Source organism: Gymnoscopelus braueri, assembly GCF_963280865.1.
Source record: "Gymnoscopelus braueri genome assembly, chromosome: 9".
In the NCBI taxonomy this organism is placed as follows: Eukaryota; Metazoa; Chordata; class Actinopteri; order Myctophiformes; family Myctophidae; genus Gymnoscopelus; species Gymnoscopelus braueri.
The window spans coordinates 34,061,268-34,087,709 of record NC_137610.1 but is presented as its reverse complement, the minus strand read 5'-3'; the positions used below and the strand labels follow the sequence as shown (position 1 = coordinate 34,087,709).

Genomic DNA, 26,442 nt, shown 5'->3' with positions numbered 1-26,442 from the left:
TAGCAAATTTAACACGCATTCCCTGTAGAGGCAACAGCCAGATAGTTGAATGCCTGAAGCTAAACCTGGCCCTATTTAACATCAGGTCACTTAATGACAAGTCTTCCTCTGTAAATGATATCATCTGTAAAGAGAAACTAGATATTATTTTTTTAACAGAGACTTGGCTTGGATCTGATGGAGCGGTGCCCCTAGCTGCAGCATGCCCACCAAAGTACAGTTTCATTCACTCAGGACGTGAGGGAAAAAGAGGAGGTGGTCTGGCGAATATCTTTTCTGACACTTTAAAATTCAAACCTCTGCCAAACCTCGGCAGTTTTAAATCATTTGAATACCAGGCCACCATATTGGAGAGTCAATCCTCTGTGCTTATGATTAGTATGTATCGACCTCCAAAGTGCAGCAAAGCCTTATTTCTAACAGAAATATCAGAACTTTTATCTATCTGTTCCACTAATTATGACAGAACTCTGATTACTGGAGATGCTAATCTACATGTTGACATTGTTTCGGATGTTGTGGCTATGGGTTTCCTACAGTTACTGCACAACTTTGACTTTATTCAACATGTTGTTGGGCCAACACATAAACATGGCCATACCCTGGACTTGGTGATCACTAAAGGTTTGAATATCACTGTTGACAGTATTATTGATAAGCCCGAACTAACAGACCACTATTTATTGTGTTTTAATATGACTGTCTCTGATCTAGGGAAAAACAATACAGAATATACTATAAAAAAACGTTTTTTTATCTCATCTGCAGCAAACGAGTTTCCTCGTCATCTGGCGTGTGTGCAGGTGCCCCCCCTACTTGATGCTCCCTCAGTGAATGATATGGTTCAACATCTTAATCTCAAATTAGAGTCAGCTCTCGACATAGTGGCTCCTATGAAAACTAAAAAGAAACTTAACTCTAGAGTAACACCTTGGATTGATGAGCACTTGCGCTCACTCAAGAAAGAATGTCGTAAAGCTGAGCGAATTTGGAGAAAAAACAAACTCACTGTCCACCTAGAGATCTTTAAGAAGTCAACAGTGGCCTATAACAAAGCACTGCGCTTGGCAAGGCAGGCATATTTCTCACGCATTATCAATGACAACAAGCAAAATGCCAGAGTCTTATTCTCTACCATTGAACATCTCTTAAACCCCCCCCAGGCTTATAAGGAGTCGCTCCCTGCTTCTAAAGCTAAGTGTGATGAGTTCGCATCCTTTTTTGAAAACAAAATTTTTAGCATTCGAGCTGGTATTATGAATGCTGCTGCTAGCACTGCAAATGCGGCAAATGGTGCATGGTGCAAAAATGTAGATCCCTCCAGAGGAAGCCTAATATCATTCTGCGCAATTAATGAAGAGGAACTCCGTAAAACTATATCACAGATGACATCATCATCTTGCTCACTGGATGTAATACCCACCCCGTTTCTCAAAGAGGTTTTAGACAGTGTTATTGGAGATATCCTAAAAATTGTAAACAGCTCTCTACTTTCAGGCGTCTTTCCAGACTCACTGAAAACGGCTGTAGTCAGGCCGCTACTCAAGAAACACAACCTTGATCCATTGGTGCTGGGTAATTATAGACCAATCTCAAATCTGCCATTTTTGGGCAAGGTCTTAGAAAAAACTATCTTTCATCAACTGGATGTGTTCCTACAGAACAATAAGGTTCATAACAAATTCCAATCTGGCTTCAGGAAAGGTCATAGTACAGAAACAGCACTTGTAAAAGTAATTAATGATCTTAGGGTGTCCGCTGACGACAAAAATGTATCTGTTCTCCTACTCCTTGACTTAACCGCTGCTTTTGATACGATTGATCACACAATTCTACTACAACGTTTGGAGTACTGGATTGGTTTGTCAGGCACAGCCCTGTCTTGGTTTCACTCTTACCTAACAGGCAGAAGCTATTTTGTCAGTCTAGCTAACTTTGACTCAGACAAACACAACATCTGTTCTGGTATTCCACAGGGCTCAATTCTGGGTCCCTTATTGTTTTCCCTGTATATACTACCGCTGGGAGAACTCATCGCCGATCACGGAGTGAACTTCCATTTCTATGCTGATGATACCCAGCTGTATCTTTCAGTAGCTCCAGACGACCCCTGCGCTTTAGACCCATTGTTGACCTGTCTGTCCAGTATAAAATGCTGGATGAGTGAGAACTTTCTTAAGCTAAATGAGGATAAAACAGAAGTTCTCATAATTGGCTCCAGTGAGCAGAGAGAATCAATAACAAGTAGACTTGGTAACCTGGCTGTAGAAAGTAACACCACAGTAAAGAACCTGGGGGTGATTATCGATTCTGAATTGAATTTCAATACACACATTAATCATGTCACCAAGATTGCTTTCTTTCATCTTAGAAATATTGCACGTATTAGAGATTATCTGTCGTTAGACGATGCAAAAACGCTGATCCACGCTTTTGTTTTCTCTCGGCTTGATTACTGCAACGCACTCTACTCTGGCCTGCCAAAGAAAACAACTGACAGATTACAACTTGTTCAAAATGCGGCAGCCAGAATTTTAACTAAAACCAGGATGAGAGAACATATCACTCCAGTTCTAGCTTCACTACACTGGCTCCCGGTTGTTTTTAGGATTGATTTTAAAATTCTTTTAATAGTTTATAAAGCTCTAAATGGTCTGGCACCTTCCTACCTCTCCGACTGCCTAGAGAGATATGTTCCAAACCGGGCCCTCAGGTCTTCAAGTGCTGACCTGCTCGAGGTGCCTACAATGACATATAAAAAATACGGTGAAGCAGCATTCTGCTTTTACGGACCGACAGTGTGGAATAAACTCCCACTACACTTAAGACAGGCAGCCTCTGTCGATAGCTTTAAAGCACAGCTCAAGACCTATTACTTCACTCTTGCTTTTAGCTGATTCTTTGGTTGATTTTTAATTCCTCACTGTATTCCCTATTTTAATGTTGTTTTATGCCTTTGCTTTTGTTTTGTGTGAGTGGAAGAGAAAGTCACGGTAGTTAAAAGACAAGAGTCTGATAACTCCATCCGGAGGATTTAGTGAATTATCCTCTGGGGCATGTCGACACGTGGTGGACCCTCCAGGGCAGATCCTTTTGTCTATGTTTATTCTATATATCTTGTATAACCCCGATATCATTCTCAGGGGTGTACGGTGTATGGTTTGGATGTGATAAGTTAGCAGATCCCCTGGGCTAGTCCACACGTGGTAAACATGGTGAAAATATATTACTAAGGTGTAATATTACTAAGTGAAAATATATTACTAAGGTGTAATATTGACAATTGTGTGAAGATATATTACTAAGGTACACAAGGTACACATGTAATATTGGCAATTGTGTGTGTTGTAGTTGTGTTGTGGCGAGGGCCACTGCATTTTACTGCATTTTACTGCTTTTATTTTATTTTATTTTATTTTATTTTTAGTCTGATAACTCCATCCGGAGGATTTAGTGAATTATCCTCTGGGGCACGTTGACACGTTGTGGACCCTCCAGGGCAGATCCTTTTGTCTATGTTTATTCTATATATCTTGTATAACCCCGATATCATTCTCAGGGGTGTACGGTGTGTGGTTTGGATGTGATAAGTTAGCAGATCCCCTGGGCTAGTCCACACGTGGTAAACATGGTGAAAATATATTACTAAGGTGTAATATTACTAAGTGAAAATATATTACTAAGGTGTAATATTGACAATTGTGTGAAGATATATTACTAAGGTACACAAGGTACACATGTAATATTGGCAATTGTGTGAAGTGTGGATATTTCTTTAGCTGTGTTGTAGAGGACAGTGGTCACTACATTTAAGTTATATCCATTTGTGTTGTAGTTGTGTAGTGGCGAGGGCCACTGCATTTTACTGCATTTTACTGCTTTTATTTTATTTTATTTTATTTTTGTTTGCTTTATTGTTAAATTGGTTCTAACTGTAATTGTATCCTTGCTCTGTAAAGCACTTTGAGCTGCATTTCATGTCATGAAAGGTGCTATACAAATAAAGTTTATTATTATTATTATTATTATTACTAATAAACAGGAAACAAACAGAACCTTCTTATAATGCATCAAGTGGACATACAACATGGAGTACTAGCCAGCAGCACCTCTTCCCCCTTCAGACAAATGTTTGGTCTGACATTACTTGGGCCTACATAGACCTACCTCAGGTGTGCCTAATTAGGCTAAAACCAGGCTCCGCCCACCACTAAGTGAAATGATTAGAACCACAGGATCCAACTCCACCCACTCCCAACAAGAGAGTGAGAGGATTTTCTACAGTAGTTCTTTGACTAGTGCTATTTGTACAAGACAAGTGAGAACTGAATAACACTACTCTCATCATGAAAACATCATGCACGTGCAATATAAAATATTAATATTATCCAGTGATATGAAAACATTAGCTAATGTTTTTATATCACTGGATAATATTAATATTTTATTTCAAGGTGCCTTGACAAAATTAAAACACCATTACATTATTATGAATAGTATTAACCACATGAACCCCAGCATGGGGGGAACATAAGCCAAAAATAGCCAATCTACAAGCTCACAACGCGCGACGCGTTGTAGATCTGCTATTTTTGACAGAGAGATTTGGTGTTGACAGATAAAAGCGTCCGTTTTTACTGAGAATAGAGGGTTTAAGTAGGCTACATAATAATAAAACAATAACTTTATTTATATAGCACTTTTCAAAACATGAGTTACAAAGTGCTGCTGAACAACCTATTTTACCTTATTTTATGCTACAATTGGAGAAAAGGTCAAATAAAAGATACACGTTTTTTTTAAGCATAAGGGAATAGCCTACCATAGTTAACAAGTAAGTTAATTCTGACAAGCAATAAAGAAAACACATTTAAACAAACTAAAATGAGACCAAAATAACTTTGGTCTCGTTGCCCACATCAACAAACAAACAAATACAGACATACATGTGAATTACATCAATAATTATGAATGACAGATTCATATGGTAGAAGAGTGCAATTTATGACAATAAAGCACAGAGATGTTTCGTTTTTGTAGCCCACGTTTGTGTGTGAAACTGTAGAATTAATAAAAAGAAACTTCTCATTTATTTTGGATAGTAATTATTCTGCTATTCTTTATTATGCTCATTATAATATTATATTATATCTTATCTTCATATAACTGGTCCTCATAATGCTCATTATAATGTATTTTGGATAGTAATTTAATGTATTATTCTGCTATTCTTTATTATGCTCACATAAGCTATTTAGAAGGGATAAACTAAACAGTGCATTCAGGCCATTCTCATTCACCAAAAATAGATAAGGACGTTTACATTTATTGAAATAGAGTGCATGTGTTATACTGTTGCGTTTGTGCTGGAACGTCTGCCTTGCATTTCCCCTGTAAGGAAACTACAAGAGACAAACACGCCCAGTGGAGAGAACACAGGACGATTGGTTGGTGCCTATCACTTCCGGGTGATCGTTTCTTGAGCGGAACCCGGATGTGTTTTCCCGGACGCGGATCGCGACCGTCTTGTCGGTTTTAAACATAGAGGTATAATATAACTAGAGGGCGGATTGCCCCGCCCCCAGCTATCATTTCAATGAATGTGCTCAGTGGCGTTTTGAAGCACCCGGAAACCTGCCGGAAGTAGAATTATTGGTTTGATTTTGTACCCCCATAGAGTTATGAGCATGCGCACTAGTGTCCTTTTTGCGTTCTACGGCAGCCCGTGTGTCAAGGATTGAACGCGATATATTTATTAAATACACTCGAGATGCCTATGTATAACTAAATGCATATGTGTTTATGTATAATATGTTTACATATTTATATCTATATATATAAATATCTCTCAGCATGTTTTGCGCGTGCATGTATTTCTCCCCGCCTGCAGTTCCAGCTTTGGCCACTGGGGTGGCAGCTTCAATGTTTCTCAGCAACTCTGGGGGCTTGGTTTTAAACTTAACATGGGAGTGGATGGGACTTCCGGCGTCCTTACGGACGGTAGACGGAACTGTGTGTATGTACCCATTGACAGCATCCGAAATGGGTGAGAAGAACCACACACAGATGTGCTGTCACTGTTTGTAACAAATATTGCTGAGTCCCGAAGTGTATAAGAGTCTAACAGAAGTGTTAGAAATAAGGCAGACAAATAAGTTTGCCTTTTTCTCTTTTTAACCACCTAAACTAAACTTACATACTTAATTGACTGGCCGCCCCCCCATTTCCCTCTACCAAAACTCTTCACCGTAAATGGCCTATCTAGTACAAAGCTCATCGAGGGGGATTTGATACCATGTGCACTGTCTAACCCGGTTTTCTTCGAACAGACTGAACTCTTATAAACTCTCTCAACACTTGAGCTGGGTCCCCTCTGGGGTTTGTATCACACAAAGCCAAAACAGCAGTCAACTAGAAGTGCACTGTGGAGACTTTGGCTGAATGTTTTGCTTAAAATTCAGTTAAAGTCAAAGACTGTGTTATTGTTGCATCATTGCACTTCAGCTGCATTGTGCTGATTTAGCTATGTCTGTTGATAATACATTGTGTGGAAAAAACCTTGGTCACATGCTGTCAAAACAAACCAATGTGATGTGTACAGACCATAGAGTTAGGTACAGACAGTAGACAAAAACACAGACGTGCTCTTTCTCTATTTTCAATTCAATGGGTCTTTCTCTCTCAGCTCTCTACCCCCCTCTGCTGCTGTAGAAATGTATTTATTTATGTATTAATACAAGGTATGTTAAGAGGATTTTAAACCCAAGAAAGCACTATGGCTTGTTTCTATTAGGCTGTACATAATCCCTGACCATGATGCTTGAGGTTTAAATCAGTGTTGCCAGACTGTGTGAGACAAATAAGCAACCTGGTCTATGAAAACATGCCCAAAAGAAGCGACTAAACAACAACACAGTACATGAGCACTAAACCTAATGTACATTGACTATTTCAAAATAGCAGATCTACAGGCTCACAACGCGTCACGATGCGACGCGTTTTGAGCTTGTAGATCTGCTATTTATTTTCAAAACAAATCTTGAATAAAAACAACAACAACACAAATCTTGTATGTGGATCTCGATTGGCACAAAATATTTTCAGATGGGGGTCCAGGTCCATGGAAATATACATATTAATTTGGGGGTCCTTGACATGTAAATGTTTGAGAATCATTGGTTAAGGAAGCAAGCCCAAATAAGCAACTAGGCCTACACTTTAGATTCATGTACAAGCCACTTTACAGAAAAACAAGCCCAAAGTCGCTTAAAATAAGCGAACATGGCAACACTGGTTTAAATGCACATCAGATCCTCCTCCACTCACGTTGTCATAAAAGGATGAATGACACTTCATTTGGCCAATCACAAGGTAGAGGACTCGTTGGCAAATCATAAACAAGCATTCGTCTCCTTTGATCCAATGACAGTGCAGCTCGTGCAGTACCATGCAGCCAATGACAGCAAGGGGTGGGTTCGCGTGCGAGGAGCGCGAAGAGTCAAGGAGCAAAAAGGAAAATGGCGAACATGGTAGAAATTTAAAAAACGTCCCAACCTTCCGTGTTACAAACAAACTACATAACCTATCCGAAGTAGTGCGTATATCTGTTTACGTATCGTCAGTGCTGGACCGATATGCTTGAAACAAATAGCAGCGCCACGGCGGGCGCATTCATTCTACTGTAGTTAGCTTTAGCCTAGTTAGCAAAAACAGCTAACTTCAGACAAGTTGGGTAAAGTTACTTTCTACTGTTGTTAGCTTTAGCCTAGTTAGCAAACACAGCTAACTTAACTTCAGACAAGTTGGGCAACGTTATACGTTCCTCCACCAGCGTTAGCTGCAACGTTACATTCGGACATGATGGGTGACATCTGTATTATTTTACCCTTTGGTATATTATAAACTGTTACATTAATAAACACAACGACGTGTCTCATCTAATTTCATCCAACATCCAGCTGAGACTTCTAGTGTGTTTACAGGTCCATCTAGACTAGGCTTTAAATACGTTTAATGAATGCTGCCAGATCTTACATTCGGAGTAACTGCGACCTGTTGTAAATGGATCAGCGGCCAGTGAGCTGTTGGTGCTATTATTATGGCTCTGCACAACTTGGTGTTTGTCATTGATCTGGACGGTGGTGGGGACGATCACATCCGAGCGGAAACGGCCACAACAAACCCACTGAAACGAGGGATTCTGCGGATCCTGCTGCATTTCGGCTACAAGTATGGTTTCGACAGGGTGCGCTGGGGCTATAAGTTTTTCAAGTCCAGGTCTGGCCGCAGTGGCAACCTGTCCAGAGGCTCTGACTTCAAGGAGCTTCGGCACAAGACCTTCGAGGACTTTGAGATGGAATACGACGCCAAATGGGACATGCAGGGCAAGGCATGCTCTACTACTGCTCGGCGAAAACAGCAGCCCAGTCCATCCTCCTCGGTCCAGAATGCGCTGAAAGAGGCCCTTTTGGACTTCCAGTGGGACAGACCTGACATCACTTCTCCGACCAAACTGTCCCTGAGACCGAGGAAGTCCAACCGATCGGTCGGGAAAGCAGTCAGCAGCTCACAAGAGGATGACACTTCAGCTGATGGTGGGAGAAATGTGTTGTTTGTTCTGTCGGAGTGTCCTCGTTCGAGAGCACAACTCGGGGAATACATATCTACTACTAGCGTCCAAGACATGATGCACATGGATGTGTCAGATCAGATTCTGTCCAGGGGGCTTCATGACATGTTGGTCCAACGACGGGTGGTCCTGCACTGGGTTGACAGCAGGTCCTACCTACAGGTAAATATACAAGGTCCTTTTCAGAATCAGTCGTAATCCTAATGTTGGCTGTGATGCTGGTCATCCAGATATTTAATTTAAACTAAAATATAAAGGTTTAACAATGCTACTTATTACTTACTAGTGCTGACAGTGACACTGAAGCCATTATGAAGTAGATTTACTGTAGGACCGTAGGAAAATGGCATTTGCTGAATTATCCATTGATTGTTGATGGCTGTTTTTGTGTGTGTATGTGTATATATGTATATATGTATATATGTATGTATGCATGTATGTGTTTCTGACTGGAATGATAGAGGAACTGAATTATTTCATTGCACACTTAGAGCTCTACTTTAACTGATTGTCAGTGAGATAGATTCAAATATGATCAAGGAAACAAAAATCATGTTGCATGTCTGACATAATGTATAGTTCTTGTATAATGTATGTTATTGCCCTGATAAATGATTTAAACTAGGTGCTGAGGTGTGAGGACCACGTTGGTTCTCAGAAGCTGTCAGAGATACTGGGGCAACTGGGAGGCAGAGAGCTTCCTATGGATGCTCTGCTGAAGCTCTCCTGCACACAGAGAACGCCATCTGGGATGACAGTGCAGGATTTAGGCCCCGAGAGAGAGGTTTTCCCTCTGGAATCCAGCATTGGATATCTTCTGTCTTCTGAACGGCTCTACCGACTGGCGTTTCCTGTCCTGGGAGGTGTTCTGATTTGGGGGCAAGGTGGGTTGCATGGTTGGGAGGTCGGAGGTGTTGAGTAAAAATAAACATTTTCCACAACTGCACTGTGGGATTATTGCAGTCATCAAACACACGCTGAGAAAAACATGACCGTTTGTTTATGTGACTTAAAATTCATGTTGAAAAGTAAAACAATTCCAGGTTTTGCTTTTGAAAAATGTAAAGTAACTAACATATATACTTGTCTTGCCATCATTCATATTCTGCTATTCTCCACCCACCCTAACACCCATGCGCTGATTCTGTGTAGAGCATACTACCTCGCTCTATCTTTAATCATTTTATAAATAAAGTAAGTACAATGAATCTGAATGCTATAATTACCTTCTCCCAAAACCCAGGCAATACTACCCAGACCTGCAGTGTATCTGTAGAGCCAGTGTCTTGCTGGCAGAAGCTCTTCCCTCAGCCGGTGGAGGTGTGTCTGAAAGGGGTTCTCCAGGGTTGGAGAGCCCCACCACCAACAAAGACCTCCTCAGAGTCATGGATCCTCCAGTGTCCCAGTAACAACAAGGACCCGGGCCAAACAGCCTTTCAGCAACTCCTAATGGAGCTGCTCACCACACTTGATCTGCACATGGTGAGCTGTAGAACCATTGGCTGATGCCAGTGTTTATTATTCTTTCATTCGGAATCGGCAGTGAAACGGCACCACCAATAACAATATCACCAAATATTACCTATAAAACACAACATGGTGTACTGTTGTCTTTGTTTTAAGAAACATATATTTAACTCCTGTAGAAACTGCGTGGACTTGTTGCAAGCAAAAATAGATCATCTAAAAAAGTAAAAATTATCACAGCCCCAGGCAGTGCTTTGTGTTTATGTGTCTTAAGTGTCCATCCCTGTCAGTATCTGTGTTGTGTGAGAGCGTTTGCTTGGAACACTTGTTTCCATTCTCATCATTGTCATCAGTTATGCACCTGCCTGCAGATCTGATGGTAGTAAATGGGGGGGAGGGGTAGATATTTTATCTGGTAAGATTGTATGAGCTTTTTGTTTTGCCTATATTTTTTTATTAACATGGCATGGCCTTGTTCCCTCATTTGATGCTGGCCACAGAACAGCGCAATATGCACGTCCGACAGCCCTAATAGCAATATCTACCATTTCTCAATTGTCTGGCATAGAATAAAATAATAAAAATAAAAAAATCTAATAGTCTTCAATAACCAAACCAGAACAAAAGCTAAACACATAAAAAAACACATTTATCTCAGCACCCATATAGGGTTAATTTGTGTGTTTATTCCACATCCCAGATATGGTTGAGCATAGGTTTCGTTTGTTGATCATAAAGATGTCATAATTCAACAATTTGGGACCACATTTGTTTTAGAGGGAAATGATCTTGTATCATCATACTCTCAGCCATGTTCTTAGGTTAATCTAATAATGATTACAAACTTCCATATTCTTCTCATAAATTTGTGCTGTCTGTAATAAAGCCCTTCTGTCCCCTCTCGTTTCTTTCCAGTTTGCTGAGGTGAATGACAGTGGTGTGTTGTGCTCGGCCATACTCTCTCCTCTGTCTCCCTTCAACGCTCTGCTCACCATCTTCCAACCTGACATTGCCCACCTTAGCTTGCCTCTGACGGCTGATGCCGATACGGCTGATGCCGATATGTTCTCCGACCTACCAGATGTGGTCAACAGTGTCCTGTCTGTGGTCATGGAGCAGGATGTAAACACTGAGGAGGGTGAGGAAATAATGTTAATGCGACGGGATTATGATGAGCTTGTAGATCTACTATTTCGGCAATTGTTTTGGAAAATGTATGAAAAATTTTCAACATGGAAATGATTATGCCGATTATGCAAAATAAATTTGTATCTCAAATAATTGCGATTCAGCGATTATGTAATAATTGAGACAGGCCCACTCCTGAGCAACAGTGGCTTAACGCTGTCTTGAGTTATTGCTGTGACAGTTAAACAAACAGACTGGGGCATTCACAATACACCCGCTCCATTGGGTGCAGGTATGAAAACACTAGAATTTACCAGTAAAAGGGTGACTTTAAGATGTTTTTGCTCCTCAGTCCAGCCGATGGAGCACCGTGTTCCAGAATGGGCTCAACAGGAGCTTAGACATTGTTCCAGCCCAGTGATGACAAGCCTAACGGAGAGCTGGTTCCCTCAATCTGACCAGTCAGGAGTCAGCTCCCATCTAATGGAGTCAATGAGGTATGGCTCTATACTGCACTATTCCTAAAAGGACTGCAACTGCTCTCTCACTGCCATTATTGAACTGTCAGAACCATTGCCATTAATACTACTTTTGTTATGATTTGCTGCAAATTGAATTCGGTATTTTTTGCATTGATTACCACTGAAAACATAATTTTTGAGTTTAGGATGGCATGTACACATCTTACAGATATTAACAGTTTATTTTGTCATTAATTAGAAACTTATTTAAAATAATTTGATAGAACTGGTACATGCAACCAGTATTGAAAGAAATTGATATCCAGTGATATGATACTCAGCTCTATAAAAAATGTCTATTGAACTGCTATAAAAGATACACATTTAGTCAGACAAAATAGAAACTGCTTGAAAGCCATGTCTAATTTCTTCAGAATCACAAGATAACGTAGTTTTAGCAACAAACAGTAATGCACAAATATTCTTGTGTGTCTGTCTGTCTGTCTCTGTGTCTCTCGCTCTCTATAGACTGTTGAATGCTGTTCCAGAGCAGCCAGGAGGAGTAGAGGAGACCCAGGGAGAGGAGTTGTCTGCACTGCAGCAGGAGCTAGTCAGCAGCCTCGCTGAACTGTACCAGGCCTCGCAGGGCCCTGGAAACAACAGAACTAAGAAACGTAAGAATGCGGCACCTAAGAATGCTCTTTTGATAATATCTGTTATAACATTACACACACAGGTGATGAACACAAACTAATCTAATATGAATGTAAAAGATCAAAACAATTACGGAGAAGCTAGATCACCACTTCTGTCTGTTAAAGCTACAATCCTATTTTTGTCTGTTTTCCTCTCCTGACGGAGAGAGTTAATTACAACAGTGTCCGAACTACAATAAAGAGGGCGGCACATCTAGTGTCCAATCCAGTGCGCCATGTGCTTCTAATAACTTTATTGACCACATGGTGTCCTGCCTGACACCAGGGTAAACATTTCTCAATGGAAGAGTAGGGAGACCATCTCCAACCACTGCAGGATATGTTTGTTATAATCATGTATTATAGGGAAGCTTGGCCAAGTTTGAACCTAAATTGATCTAATGTGAGGAAATCAATAATAGTGTGGCAAAAAAGACCCTGTCTTCTATGTATTTCTCCATGAAATGTTGACGTTGTGAAATGATGGCATCACACGTGTTGGTTACACGTTTGATGTAACCATCAAGCCTGTTTTGAAAAGTCACATCTTTACCAATCTGGGAACCCATCGCCAACTGAAAATGAAAAACAGCGCCCTCTGCTGTTTGTTCTATGTCTGTTGGCTCTGGGGGGAAGAAAACGTAGAGCCAGAGCACAAGGAGACCAGTGTTTGTGTATGCCTATGCCGCGTCACTTCCGGTTGGTGCGCTTGTGTTTTCATTCCCACTAACAATATTTCTACACGGAACACTAACACCACTTCTCCCAGAGAACATGGATCGTTTTGGTTATAAGCCCACTTGTTTCTATGATGAAAGAGTAAGTTAAAATGTGAATATATTTCCGTGGTTTTGTCTGCTCCGCGGACGCTATTGTTAAATTAGTTTCGGTTTGTTTCGAGGGGGAAAGATCGACGGACATGTGAATCCCGCCCACTACATTTGATTGGGTAAAGCGCGGCCTGCTTCCTGATCTGAAGGCACGCCCACTTGTAGCCCAGTGTGTACATGTTACGACGAGCCTTCACGACAGATTCTCACGCAGTGCAGAATCTGTTCTTGAGAGATTACATCTTTACAAACCTCCAAGGACATAAGCGCCCAGTGCCAATAGGCAAAGCTGTTGTGGCCAAAAAATATACTCTTTGAAAGAAAACAAAACAGGGAAACTCGGGCATATGATACACTTGCATTGAGGATGTTTCTGGTTATTTTATGTTGGTAACAAATAGAAATGTAACATTGAGGAATCTGTCAGTTTGCAAACTCACTAGTAGGTTAGGGAATTTTAGGAAAAGCTGAAAAATCAATCAATCAATAATTTCTTTTATTATAACATTTTTGCTTTTCAATGTAAGTAATAAATCAGAACCGGTTGGGAAAGTGGTGTACTGTGGCTTTTTTTAACTAGTGAAGTGTTTCGTTACACACACGTACACATGCTCGTGCATACATGTGAACACGTACGATCGCCGATTGAAATAACTTATCAAAAATCACAATATATATCGAATTATATTCTATTTACTTGCATAATGGGGATACTTTAGTGTTGTCATATACATTTACCTTGCAGACGTCACCTCTGTAATTTAGTTAATGAATCCATCAGCCACTGTTATCCAAACGTTTTCTTTAGACTGCTTCAGGGAACATCTACGCCTACACCTACAGTACTTAGAAGGTCACACAATGGACCATATGCATCCAGCCAGGGTCATTCCTATGTTAATTCACGCTGTTGAAACTGCAGCTTTTGTAAGCTTTGGTAAGAGGCATGCGAATGGTTGTTTATACGCGAGGTAGACGCACTCTCACATGCAGCTCAAACAACTAGTCAAAGGATCTGAACAGATATATTGTTTATTATTGTGGTTAAGCGTGAGGTCACCCATGTCTTCTTCCTTTTCCGTCACTTGCCTCATTCTGCCTGTAGGTGGGGCCCAGCGCACGCCTGTGAAGCAGAAGATGAAGACGATGAGTCGCTCCCTACAGATGCTGAATGTAGCGCGACTCAATGTCAAGGCCCAGCGCGAACTAGGTCAGGCTGAGACCGAACACCAGGGCTCAGAGGGCAAAGGCCACGACAAGCCAGGGAGGAGATGCTCGGGTGACAAGACCAAACCTGGAGGAGCCAGCCATCAGAGTGAGTGGTTGATAGTCTTAGCCTTAGTAATACTACAAAAACTGGTTATTATTTGGACATTGATTTAACCATGTTTTTGTCCCTCTCATCAGTCTTCAGCAGTGAGACCGAGCTGGTGGCTCATCTGAAGTCCAGTTATGAGAAGACCGTAGCTGAGAGAGATTTGTGCATCCTCACTGGAACCCACAACTTTCTGGCTGCTCTCAAATCCTTCATCACACCGAAGACAGACCTGGCAGTGAGACAAACAGCATTGCTGTATTTTCCTTTTCTTTTCTCCTTTTTAAGATCTTGAGACAACTCCCTATTTCTTCCAAATAAATATTTAGTTATATGGTACTGATGTAAAGACTTAAAATAAAGTCAAGAATTTAATTGACCAACTGAGTTATGGATATTAGATACAATTACTTTAACTACATATTCAATCAATTCTATTCATTGATGATCAAATCATTGTTTTTATAACTTTCCGATCTAATGCAACTCGGAAGATGAAGATGAATCCTCTGGTTTGTGTACAAATTATGAGCCAACAGTCTTAAAGTGTATATAACATTTACATTCGGTCAGTCCTGGTATCAAAATCTCAGTTCATTTGATATTTAAGAAAAGCTCCAGGCTTTTACATTAAGGGACAGAATGTGGACTGCATTGATATTGGTTAAGCTGTTCTCCAGAGTAGCACATACTGTCCTGTGTCTCCTCGTACATTGTCCCCCTCTCAGCTTTTCTACTGTCTGTATGTCATACCCCGTCTCCTTCTGTATTCCTACTGTCTCTCCTACACCGTCTCCCTCTCAGCATTCCTGTTGTCTGACTCACCTACACTGTCTCCCTATTTGTTTTCTTACTGTCTTGTCTCTATAATCTCCCAACAACAGTTAAATATTTACCTGTCAGACAACAACCTTAAAAAAATAAAACCTTACCATTGAAAGGTATAACCTATAAGTAAAGAATTAGTGAATTATTATACTATCCACAATAATCCATGTTTCTGTATACGACACCAATCCATATAATGTATCATTTGTTTGTCTTCTCTTGCGCTTTACAGGTAAAGACCTTTCAGTTTGTCCAGCAGCATCTTCTTAAGTCCACTAAATCCATCAGGGAGTTTTATGGTGCTGCCTCTGATCCTGAAAGCAAAGTCAGAGAGTAAGTTTTTGTAACATGTAGGGGTGCAAGTAGCGATTATTTTCCTAATAAATTAATCTGTAGATTATCTGATTAAACTCTGCAGTTAATTAGACCACCATATTTATGTGTGTGTGTGTGTGTGTGTGTGTGTGTGTGTGTCTCTCTGTCTCCTAGGTGCAAGCTGCAGGCGGTGCTGAGGTTGGAGTTGTGTAGACTCTCTCCAGGACAGATTGATGCATCAGCAACAGAAGAGATGGTGGAGGAGGTAGGATACACAAATGTTTTTAGTTTTAAACAGAAAAAGGCCTTTCATTGCAGAATAGATTATTTTCTGACACATTTGACATGACCCTTTGTTTTTCCTTAATGCGTTCAGTTTGACTGTGCTCCAATAAAATGCCCTTAAACTAATAAAGAGCTTGAGGACCCATTGAGGGAAATTGTTATGTTGAGGGTATGTTGAGGGTTTTGACTAACTTAAAATGTATTTGTAAGTTACTAATGAAAATAAAACAATAAATGAAACTTGCTGCTTAGGTGGCTGATATGCTGAGGATGATCTCTCTAACTAAAGACCCGGTCTGTCTCACTAAGTTCCTGCAGGATGAGCTCCTTCCTAGGTGAGTGACTTTTATCTGGCTGTCAATGTGACTCGTCACACAATAAAAAAAATCCACCAGGCCGAAGGTGTGGCCGAGACTATGTTTTCACCCCTGTCTGTCCGTCCTTGTGTGTGTGTGTGTGTGTGTGTGTTCGTCCGTCTGTGCACAGCTAATCTCCGGCACCGTTGGCCCAATCGGCGTGAAACTCTGCGCACACACTTCCTGGATGCCAGAGCAGAACCTCTGCCACAATATTTTCACATAGGCCAGTTATAGCGCCACCAGCAGGCCAATTTTGATATTACTCGTACAGATTTTGTCCAAACATCACGCAATTCAGTATTATAGTCATGTAATTAAGACGGATCTGTCCGTGAAACATTGCTGGCCCACAATAAGCTACCTGCCCTGGCGGAGACCTGTGGTCCAAGGAGCACATTTTTCAAGTTGAGAATTGTAGTAATTCTGACTCACTATATTCTAAACACTATACTGTCCACCATGTCCTGTCAGGTTTTTGACAACCATCCCCAGGCTGTTGGCTGACATCTACAACAGTCTGGGCAGCCAGCTGCCTGATGCCCTACTGGCTGCACTGCCTTCGGACTTCTTCAGTGACGAGTCTCTTAACAAGGACAGCTTGTCTCCTTCCACCATCTCCCCTTCGCTCTCAATCATGGGAGCCTCAGATGCTGGGGATGGGCTACAAGACCTGAGAAAGCGCTCCCCCAGCAAGAGGAGGTGAGGAAGGGGGGGTTTATGGTGGGACTGATTGTAGGTTGAGACATCACATCACAAACTATACTTGCTATTACTGATTTATTTAATACATCCGGGTACCCGTGGTAGGCATGGCAACTCTTCTGCCTCCACAGCATAGTCCCAACCTGTTGTTGTCATGGCACAATGGACGAGGGGAGACTGATTGTTGAAATAGAGAAGAACTATCCAGAGTTGTATGGCTATGGCACACAATCCAGTCATTTAAAAAACCTACCAGAAAAAAGAGAATGCACTGTGTGTGTTCTCAATGGTTTTCTACATGCATTGCGCGGCAGGCGGCACTTCACGCACGTCAGTGATGCATCGCAGCTGCGTAGGCATTGTGTTTTCCGCTTAAGAGGGCCCTAAGTAAGGATTTTAGTCAATAAAAATGTATTTGCATAGCACATGCAGGTGCAAACGTAATGCACCTACCATCCACACATGTACTGAAAGCATTTAAAACCCCACTCATCCAAATGGTTCAGCATTTAATGACCCCACGCCCCCCACATGCAGAACAAACAAAGAACTAGCACATAGCACACACATTCTAACCATCAAAGAGGTCTGGGAGAACAGTTCTTAAGGCTGATTTTAAAAGAGGACACTGTTTCTGCAGATATAAGGGATTAGCATATAACCTGGAGCCTGGTCCTAAGTAATTAATAAAATATTAGAATCACAGGCAAAGAGTGTAGAGTAATGATGGGTCTAATATAGTTTTCATGTCTATTATTTTTTCATTATTAATTATTATTAACTTGTTTCAGGAGTGGGATGCTGACTCGCCATCGCAGTATGACGGAAGCATCACAGAGTCTTCGCCAAATAGAGATCCCGAGAAAGACCACCAAAACTGTAAGCTGAATACAACACATAACGCATGCCTATAGTCTCCTCTCTGATATTTTTATGGCCACACTGGTACAATATATTTATTTACTTAAAAGGCTTTTTGGCATGCAGATCAAATACTTTTTTACGAAAATACACATCGCAGGGCCATAATATAATCTCTGACTTCATAGCGATTCGGTGAAGATTCCTTAAACGATTCAGTGCATCTCAAAGTATTTTTAAAAATACATTAAATTCACAAATTTAACAGGAGTTGACAGATACAAATGACATACCAAGCTTCAAGTTCTCAAAGTGCCATTCTCAAGACGTACCATATTTCATTGAATATAAATTCTGACCAGAATATAATCAATCAATTATAATAACATTAATTTTCAAATATTTAACTGTGATGTGACTTTCCTATGGTCATTGTTATGCCCTATGTAGTAAATTCTATCCATCAGGATGGTGTTTAATTTGGGCATTTACTGGCCACTTGTTTCACCTCATTCTGATTGTAATTGTATTATTCATGAATAGTAATTTTTAGAAATGCCTTACACTATTACCTATTGTCTTACCCCACAGACCAAAGCTAAACCGAGTGTTCCAGTGGAGAAACCAGTTCCAGAGCCACCACCTCAGAAACAAGCAGCACAAGGTACAGTATGTGCGGTCACTCATTCAAGTACAAGCAACATGATATTGGTGTGGCATGTTCTGCAATACTGTGCTAACAACAATACAATATACATCAAGATAATAGTAGAGAACATACTAGTTTGTCTATTTGGCAGGTTTCACCTAGCTTAAGTGGCCAAAAACTATTACAGTGTTAGTCACGACATAGCAGCTCTAAATTGTCTAACGATGAGCAATGTCATCCAAAACTTTTACCTAACCTGCCTGTTTACACGTTGAATACATGTTTTATGACATCACACATCTCTCACATTGACGAGAGTAAAGAAGTGCACAGGTCATGAAGGTTAAATGTACCACATCCATACAAAAGATGGAGAGCAATTTAAAAACAAATTAACCACTTAAAGTCTGAGCTGCTCCAAGTGTGTTCTCTTCTACAATATCACTTAAAGTATTCTTGAATGTTTGCCTATTATGACATGCCCAGAATAGGTACACTAGGATTCATCTGGTTAACGCAATGTGTCCACACACTGATTCCATGTGATGTAAGGGCTAGAATTCCAGAATTTAGAGGCAAAGAGATGGTTAACTTTTTTGTGTTGTCATTGAATAATTTTGGTCGGCAAAGGATTAGTCAGTATTGATGATGTGATGACTGCCTCTAGAGGTGACCAAGGTGCGGAGGAACCTGTTCAACCAGGAGAAGGCCTCTGTATCCAAGCGCTCCAAACTGCCCAGGAGTCAGTCTGTGTCTGCTGTGGAAGGACTCAACCACAAACACTCTCGGGAGTCAGAAGGTAATGATGACTTTAGTCATCTTCAGTGGCTTACCCAGGCTTAGGCTTCAATTTCCACCCTGGTTGGTTTCATTTATGTGATGTTCTAATGAAATGTTGGCTTTTCAGAAACACATGCACTCCTGACGAAGAAAGTATGTGAAACGCCCCACCACAAACAGGTGTCCAGCCGCCTACTGTACAGACAGAGAATGGGAAGGTATGAATAATAGGGAAACATGAACCTTAAACAAGAAGGATATTCTAAATGACACATTAAGGTGGAAGTATAAATAAATTAGGCTTAAGCACTGTTTGTCCACTTGTTTACAGGAGGTCTGCCCCAGAGGATGATTGCATAGTGGAGGAGTCACCAGTGAAGCCTTCAGAAGGTACTCGGATTGGGGGGGGGGGGGGGCTGATGAACTGCAAAAACTAGTTACAAAGAATATTGTTTCTTTAAATAAAAAAATAAGCAAAGAAAACAGTTTGACATTATCTTTTAGAGCAGACCCTGCTTTTCAGCTTTTCAAAGTGAGGAAAGAAAATATGTTGTGGGCCACAGATTTTTTGTATTGATTGACCCTTGACATTGCCTTTCTATTAGAGCTGAGGAGGAGCCCGAGGATAAAGTCATTTGCCAGAAGAAATTCCAGCGTCTTCTACTCCAGCTCTCAGCCTCGTTCCCGCAACCTGGACAAAGCGTTGTCCTCCTCCCAGCTCTCTGTCAGTGGTGTCAACCCCAGGGCTGTCCACTCTCCTCACCGTATCCTTTTTGGAGCAGCTCAGTCCCCTGGTCGCCCCTCCACCACCACCTCCTTTGACTCCTACCCCACCAGGGCCAGCAGGAGATTGCTGTCGTCTGGTAACTCTGATGTGTTTGAGGTGTGTTCTCCCTTTTTGTTTATTTTTTTCATTGGCGAAGTGCTTATTTTGTCTGCAAATGTTAAAAAAATATTACATTATCCAGGTAGTAATGACTATGATTATTTTTGAGGGGTAAAAGTTTGGCTTTAACTTTTTTTCACTCACTCTAATCTTGTCTCCTTCGAGTACTTAAAAAGAGGCACTATTACATAATTCAAGGACAGACTTCTCTTAACACCCACTCTTAAAGAGACAGTAAAATGAATGAAATTATTCTTTTAAAGAGCTGTTCTATTGGCTTAAAATCCAGCTAGCGTTTTTGGCATATGTCACCTTGTAAGTACAATTGAATACATCTACTGGAAGCCTCTTTGGCATCATATTTCTAAAACATAAGCTCAAACCAGTGTCCTTCCGGTTCCCAGATCGAACCCTGTACTTCCTGGGCCACTGCCGCTAGATAGTTATGCTGAATCTGGATCTGTCCGATGCACTATAAATTTCCCTCTTGGTGAATTTTGTTGTAACTGTTGTTACAGTTCAGGGCTACACTGGAATAAAACGCGAATCTGCCGTTAGCTGACACTGAATCAAAGAAATTAAAATATAATTAAATTAGCTTCTCATAGATCTGAGATCTCTGCAGATCACCTGCCTGTGTTTAGGTGAGCCGTTGGCAAGGAAGATGCAACCAATAACATTTTACATACATTTTCTGTCATCAGGCATTCAATTCCAAGCTTAAATCCAACAAGGCATGGGAGAGTTTGATCAATGATGAACTAAATCCCATTTTCAGTCATCCTGTGTGATTATTAGGGCTGTCAAATAAATTAGCATGATGGTGGACAACTAAACTACTGTACAGTTGAACAGAATTTGGGCAGATCTGGGTTACGCCTTCTGATAGTTGTGTGAATGTTGTCAGACATTAAGTAAATATTAGTTCAGGTTACCTTTTGTAAAGCTTGTTGGCAATTGGCAAAATCTAATAATAATCAGATATCATTGGAAATCAGCCAAGTTTTCTGAAAAACTTCAAATATTTATAAAAAAATTACAACAAATGTATGTTGCTATATACTGTACATAGCAACAAGAAAAAGGGATTCCCATCCCGAAAGGTTTAGTTATAAATAGGGGTTCCCGCCCAAAATGGGTTAAGACCAAAAATCAAATGTTATTTCTGAGCTCAGTTGACATTTGACAGCTGTAGGGTTTATAAACATGGGTCTTTAAAAATAGCTATCAATTTAACTAAAGCTTGTTCAATTTGAACGTCTTTCTCTGTTCTTTCCTGCAGAGTCCTAACAAAACCCCAACAAAATCACCTGGTAAAACTGGAAGGGCTGCTCATGGGAACAGATCACCCAGCACCCCTCAGACCCCCAGGACCCCAGGATCCTCTAGGGTCTGTACCACCTTGGTCCCAGACAGCCCTGCAGCAGGTTGCTCTCATCAGGTGGGGATGTCCCTCAGAGGCAGCCCCTTCAGGTCCCCAACCAGAAGAGTCCTGGTGCTGGGTACTCCTCAGAAAGACAGCCCTGTGAGGACCCCACTGAAGGGGATCCTTAAAACGCCTATCAAGGCCATAATGTCGGAACACGTGTCACCTACTGGAGCTTATTCACTCAGGAGTCCATGTTCAAGAACAGTAACACCCAGAAAGAGTGTCACCTGGTCACCGTCACCCCGGAAATTTAGACACACGGAAAACAGTACTTTCAAAGTGCCAGAGTCGCCCTGTATCAATTCCACTCGTACCTCCCCGAGGTTGTTGAAAGCCTCCAGAAACAATTTTGACAGTCCCTCTAAACGTTCTGGTGCCAAAAGAAAAGTTTTCCACAGTCCTGATAAAACTGCCCACGTAGCACATAGCTTCAGTTCCCCTGTAACTCCACTGAAGCCTCCTCAAACATTAGCAAGAAGCAATGTGGTGACACCAGAGAAGCCATGTCATAGTTTCATTAAAAGACAAGACAAGATGACCACCCCGGTGAAGGAAGTCGCAATTGTTCGTTCTCAGGAAACTCCCAAATCTACCTCGCCCCCAAACCTTTCCCCACGCACACACAACACCATAACCCTAAACAAGAGCCCTGTTTTTGCATATCAAATTGTCACCCGCTCTGGAAGAACACCTGTCAAAAATATTGTGTCTCCTTGTAAACCAGAATTGACTCGAGTAAAAGGCTCAACTCTTACACAAACTCCAGAGAAACCCAGGCCTGGCCAAAGTGCTAAAAACAGGACCAGGCACAACTTGAGATCCCAATCTAGTGAGAGCCTACCTCCTTCCAAACCAAACACAGACTCTAGCTGTGCTATGACCAGCGACTGTGTAACAACAGAAAATATTGAGTGCGAAACACAGGCACAACAAAAAACCTTGTCTGAATCTTCACAGTCCTCCGAAACCAGTTCCCACACAGACTCTTCTCACATCAGCATGAAGACAGCAAGTGACGGCGACAGCATGGATATCATTGATGCTGCTATTGTAAAGCATGAACTCACCCAAGGCCTCAAAATGAACATCAGCTTCTCCAGGAAGCCCTCCAAGTCCAGCGAAGCCTTTGAGTTTACAGCAGCATCCTCTCCAAGATCGTACCCTCTACCAGCTCAAGTAACCCCAGCACGAAGCTACGGCTTTCGACAGACGCCCGACCGCCAACAGAGGGAAGCAGCAGTTCGATGGGGCTACTCTGATTCACCTCGCTTTTCAACCCCAAGGAGTTCAGGGACACCTCGTCGAAGGAAGGGTGTTACTACTCCGAATCCATTGATGTACCAAGTGGAACTAGTGGAAATGCAAAAATCAGGGCTTCCAAAGCTCAAATTCAGACGCACCGACTCCTTTACTGCTGACGGTGGAGATCCCAGATCAGGAGGTCAGAGCCCCTCAGTGGCTTTCAATCCCTTTCAGCTGGACAGTCCTTTGCCTCTGCTCTCTAAACACAGAGATCCTGGTTGTGTCTCACCTTCACTCTGCTCTCATGTCACTCCAGCCAAGAGCACGCCTGGCAAAGGTGTCCAAACCTACATCTGCCAATCCTATACCCCTACACAGCACTGCGCTGCGGCAGGAGCCATGTCACCCCTAGCACCGACAGAGGCCGTTCCCCTGACCCCATCTCCCCAGAACATGGGGCGGGTGAACCCAGACAACCTTAAAAGTTGGCCCAGGAAGAAGAGAGCGCAGGCCAGTGTATTTGGAGGCAAGGAACATGCTCGAAAGCAGGAGCTACTGGAGGAGGTGGAGCTCGGTGTGAGGAGGTTACAGGATAACGAGAACACAGACGAGCCTTCATGCAGTAAAGCTGCTGCACCGAGTGCACCCTCTAGGAGGTCACCTCTGATAGGAGAAGATGCATCTCCTGTTTCTCCACAGGGGGACATGGACTGGATTGAGAGCCTGGCCAAGCAGGTTGATGAAACTGGTCCTCAGACAAGAGATCACCAGGGGTGGATGGCAGGAGATGGAGACCTGAAGTGTTGTAAGATCAGATGTTTATGAATAAGACCTGAAGGAATTTTATTCCAAAATATTATATATTTTAGTTAATGGAGTGGACAATATGTTGTAGACCCTAATTTTGTTTATACATTAATACTAGATCATAGACCATTTGATCACATTTCTTATTGTTTTTGTTGGTTGTGGTTTAAGTGAAGTTTGATTTGTTTCAAGGGTGCAACTTCGTTTTGCATGCTTTCTTGTATCCACATGTTCCCTTTAGCACTGTGGTAAAGATGTAAATCTTTAGCTCATACTTATACACTAATTGTGCTGAATAAATTTAAAAGTTTACTTAGCTCCAATGATGAACACATTAACGCTTTGTATTGTAAACACTGCAACTGCATACAGCTAAATAATTGATCTATAGAGTTTTTAAACTGATGCCTTAACTTTGAAATTCAAAGTGTATTAATGAATCTCATCTCTTTATCCATCCGTGCAACCATTAATCCTTTTCATGGTTTCATTATGTTGTCCAGTGGCGACGCCACCGAGCGCCAAGAGGAGGAAGACGGTGACAGCCAGTGGGATTTTCGCTCTCACTCAGTCTCCGCTGTTGTTTGAGGGTAGATCAGCCAGGAGAAGGCCCCACTTTAAAGGTAAAACACTGACATTGTTTTTGTTCGGTTGGTTGGCATTGGATGACCTGGTTGTATTGGACATATCTCAGTTAAAATATTGTTATAAATGTAGTGTTAAAGGGGACACATTGTCAAATAGTTATTTATTATGTTCTATTTGAAGGGGGGAAAAGAAAGCAAATAGTTTAAAGCACCGTTATATCCACAAGAGGGAGCCAGTGGCTAACCTGATATCTGTCACTTATAAAAACAAGACTTGTGTGGGTTGCTATATCCTGTGGGTGTTGTTGGGGTGTGTGGATGGATGGGCTTTATAAATGCTTTATTCTATGTGAGTGGGATGGAGATGGTGGACTATACTTTGTAGATATATTTTAGTTGTCTCTAAACCACTTAAGTCTCATCTTTTTATCATCATACTGTGTTGCCGCATGGCGAAAATAGCTGATCGATAAGCTCACAAAAAAATCTTGGGGACGGCTAGTTGAAATTGGTTAATTAATGTGAATTACATTGAGTTTACTTTGTATGAAATGTGCTATAAAAATAGACTTGACTTGACAAAAAAATTACTTTCCACTAATCCTGTAGATGAAGCAGTATGTGAGAGGACTGTTGAGATGGAACGCTCTCCCTTCAGGCATTCAACCACAGGGAAATCCTTCAGCAGGAAAAGACTATTGGATTGAACCACTGCTCCTGACACTCTGACTTTTTAATTCAATTCTATTCTAAACAACAATTGCAGTTCACCATTACACACTAATACACCATCTGAGACATATTTTGTCGCATGGGTGTTGCGTTCCTAAAAGGTAATATTTCTCATCCAGGTCTCAACAATGTATTTTGGGAATTAAGTTGATCCATGTCCCTCTAAATATGCGGCTACAAATGTCTTAATGTTGTAGAGCAACTGTCAAGATATCTCAAATGACTTTTGCTGTGAAGTCCACACCTGTAACTTGGAAAGTGGTCATTTTAAATGCCGTCACTTCCTTGTTTGTCAACATTGCAATCAGCCATTTCGCAATCAATTCAGAAACCACTTTTTCTGTAATATACCTGTTTATTTATTAGTTTGTATTTTGTTTTATCTCAAATTCTATTTTAAATAAAAGGAAAGAACTGGTGACTTATAATGTAAATATATTGTGAAAGTTTTTTGTAAATAAATACTATGTTTCTTAAATAAATCTTGTAGGTATGATTTTATTTATTTGGGGATCATGGAATCGGGTCGTAGAATTTTTTAAATATCATGGAATTAGTAAATTTGTGGACCAAGCAGTCTCTCAAGCCAGACAACTTCCACAATCTTGAATGCTACAGAGTGTAAAAAAAGTAATGTTCTTAATTTCCAGCATGCACACAATAGTATATATGTCACAGGTAAATTGGCATTCCAGGTAAATTGGAAGGGGAGCGCTTGTTTTTAGGCGCGGGGCACTTAGGCGCGGGGCACTTTGATGCGAGGACGACGACGACAACAACAACATAGCAACCAGGAAGCCTCAGTGGCGCACTTCGATAATCATTGGACTCCCATCCACTACCACTGGGAGTCTGGGTTTGACTCCCGCTTGGGACATTACTTTTTTAAACAACCGCGGACTACTTTTTTTCGCCGCTAAAGTGTAGTTTTGGACCATGTCGGAGGCGCGCCGACTCAGCAGACCGTGAGGCCGAGGAGTCGCGCCCGAGCGCCTCCAGGCGTGAGTGCCCGCGACGACCGGCCGATGGTCTGCTAGTTGACTAAGCGCCGTCCGAGTTATGTACCGATTGGCACAGAATCGTAAATGATGTTGTGGGGACTGCGTTTGCCCCTCTATGGTTTGCCCCAACTGCCACTCACTGCACTAACATAGCCCGCCAGCCCCGCCCCTCAGGCTCGCCCCCTTGTGCTTCAACTGCATGGAATAAGGCTGTTTGCGGGTGTGTGTGTGTGTTTGTGTGCGTGTGTGCGTGCGCGTGTGCATGCGTGCGTGTGTGGTGTGGGACTCATGTCTGGCTTGCATTGCCCTCTAGCGTTGGTTCTACAGAATTGCCTGGGGGGCGATGAAAACAAGCGCTTCTTTTCCAATTTACCTGGAATGCCAATTTACCTGTAACATATACGCACAAAACGTGTTCATCTTTGGGGGCAAAAAAAGCACTGCTGTCTGCAAA

General features: G+C 41.6%; 1 protein-coding gene across 1 annotated transcript; it reads left to right on the top strand.

The window, feature by feature from the left end:
* Positions 1 to 7,513: 7,513 nt before the first annotated feature.
* On the top strand, positions 7,514 to 25,413 carry ticrr (TopBP1-interacting, checkpoint, and replication regulator). The gene is made up of 21 exons (XM_080438654.1): positions 7,514 to 8,791; positions 9,255 to 9,513; positions 9,873 to 10,111; positions 11,012 to 11,234; positions 11,577 to 11,721; positions 12,214 to 12,359; positions 14,316 to 14,525; positions 14,618 to 14,763; positions 15,586 to 15,686; positions 15,843 to 15,933; positions 16,206 to 16,288; positions 16,784 to 17,011; positions 17,806 to 17,893; positions 18,467 to 18,539; positions 19,192 to 19,323; positions 19,432 to 19,522; positions 19,636 to 19,694; positions 19,910 to 20,187; positions 21,473 to 23,666; positions 24,172 to 24,291; positions 24,865 to 25,413. Exons 1-21 carry the CDS (start codon positions 8,099 to 8,101, stop codon positions 24,960 to 24,962), a joined length of 5,697 nt encoding a protein of 1,898 aa, XP_080294780.1. The 5' UTR covers positions 7,514 to 8,098; the 3' UTR covers positions 24,963 to 25,413.
* Positions 25,414 to 26,442: the final 1,029 nt, after the last annotated feature.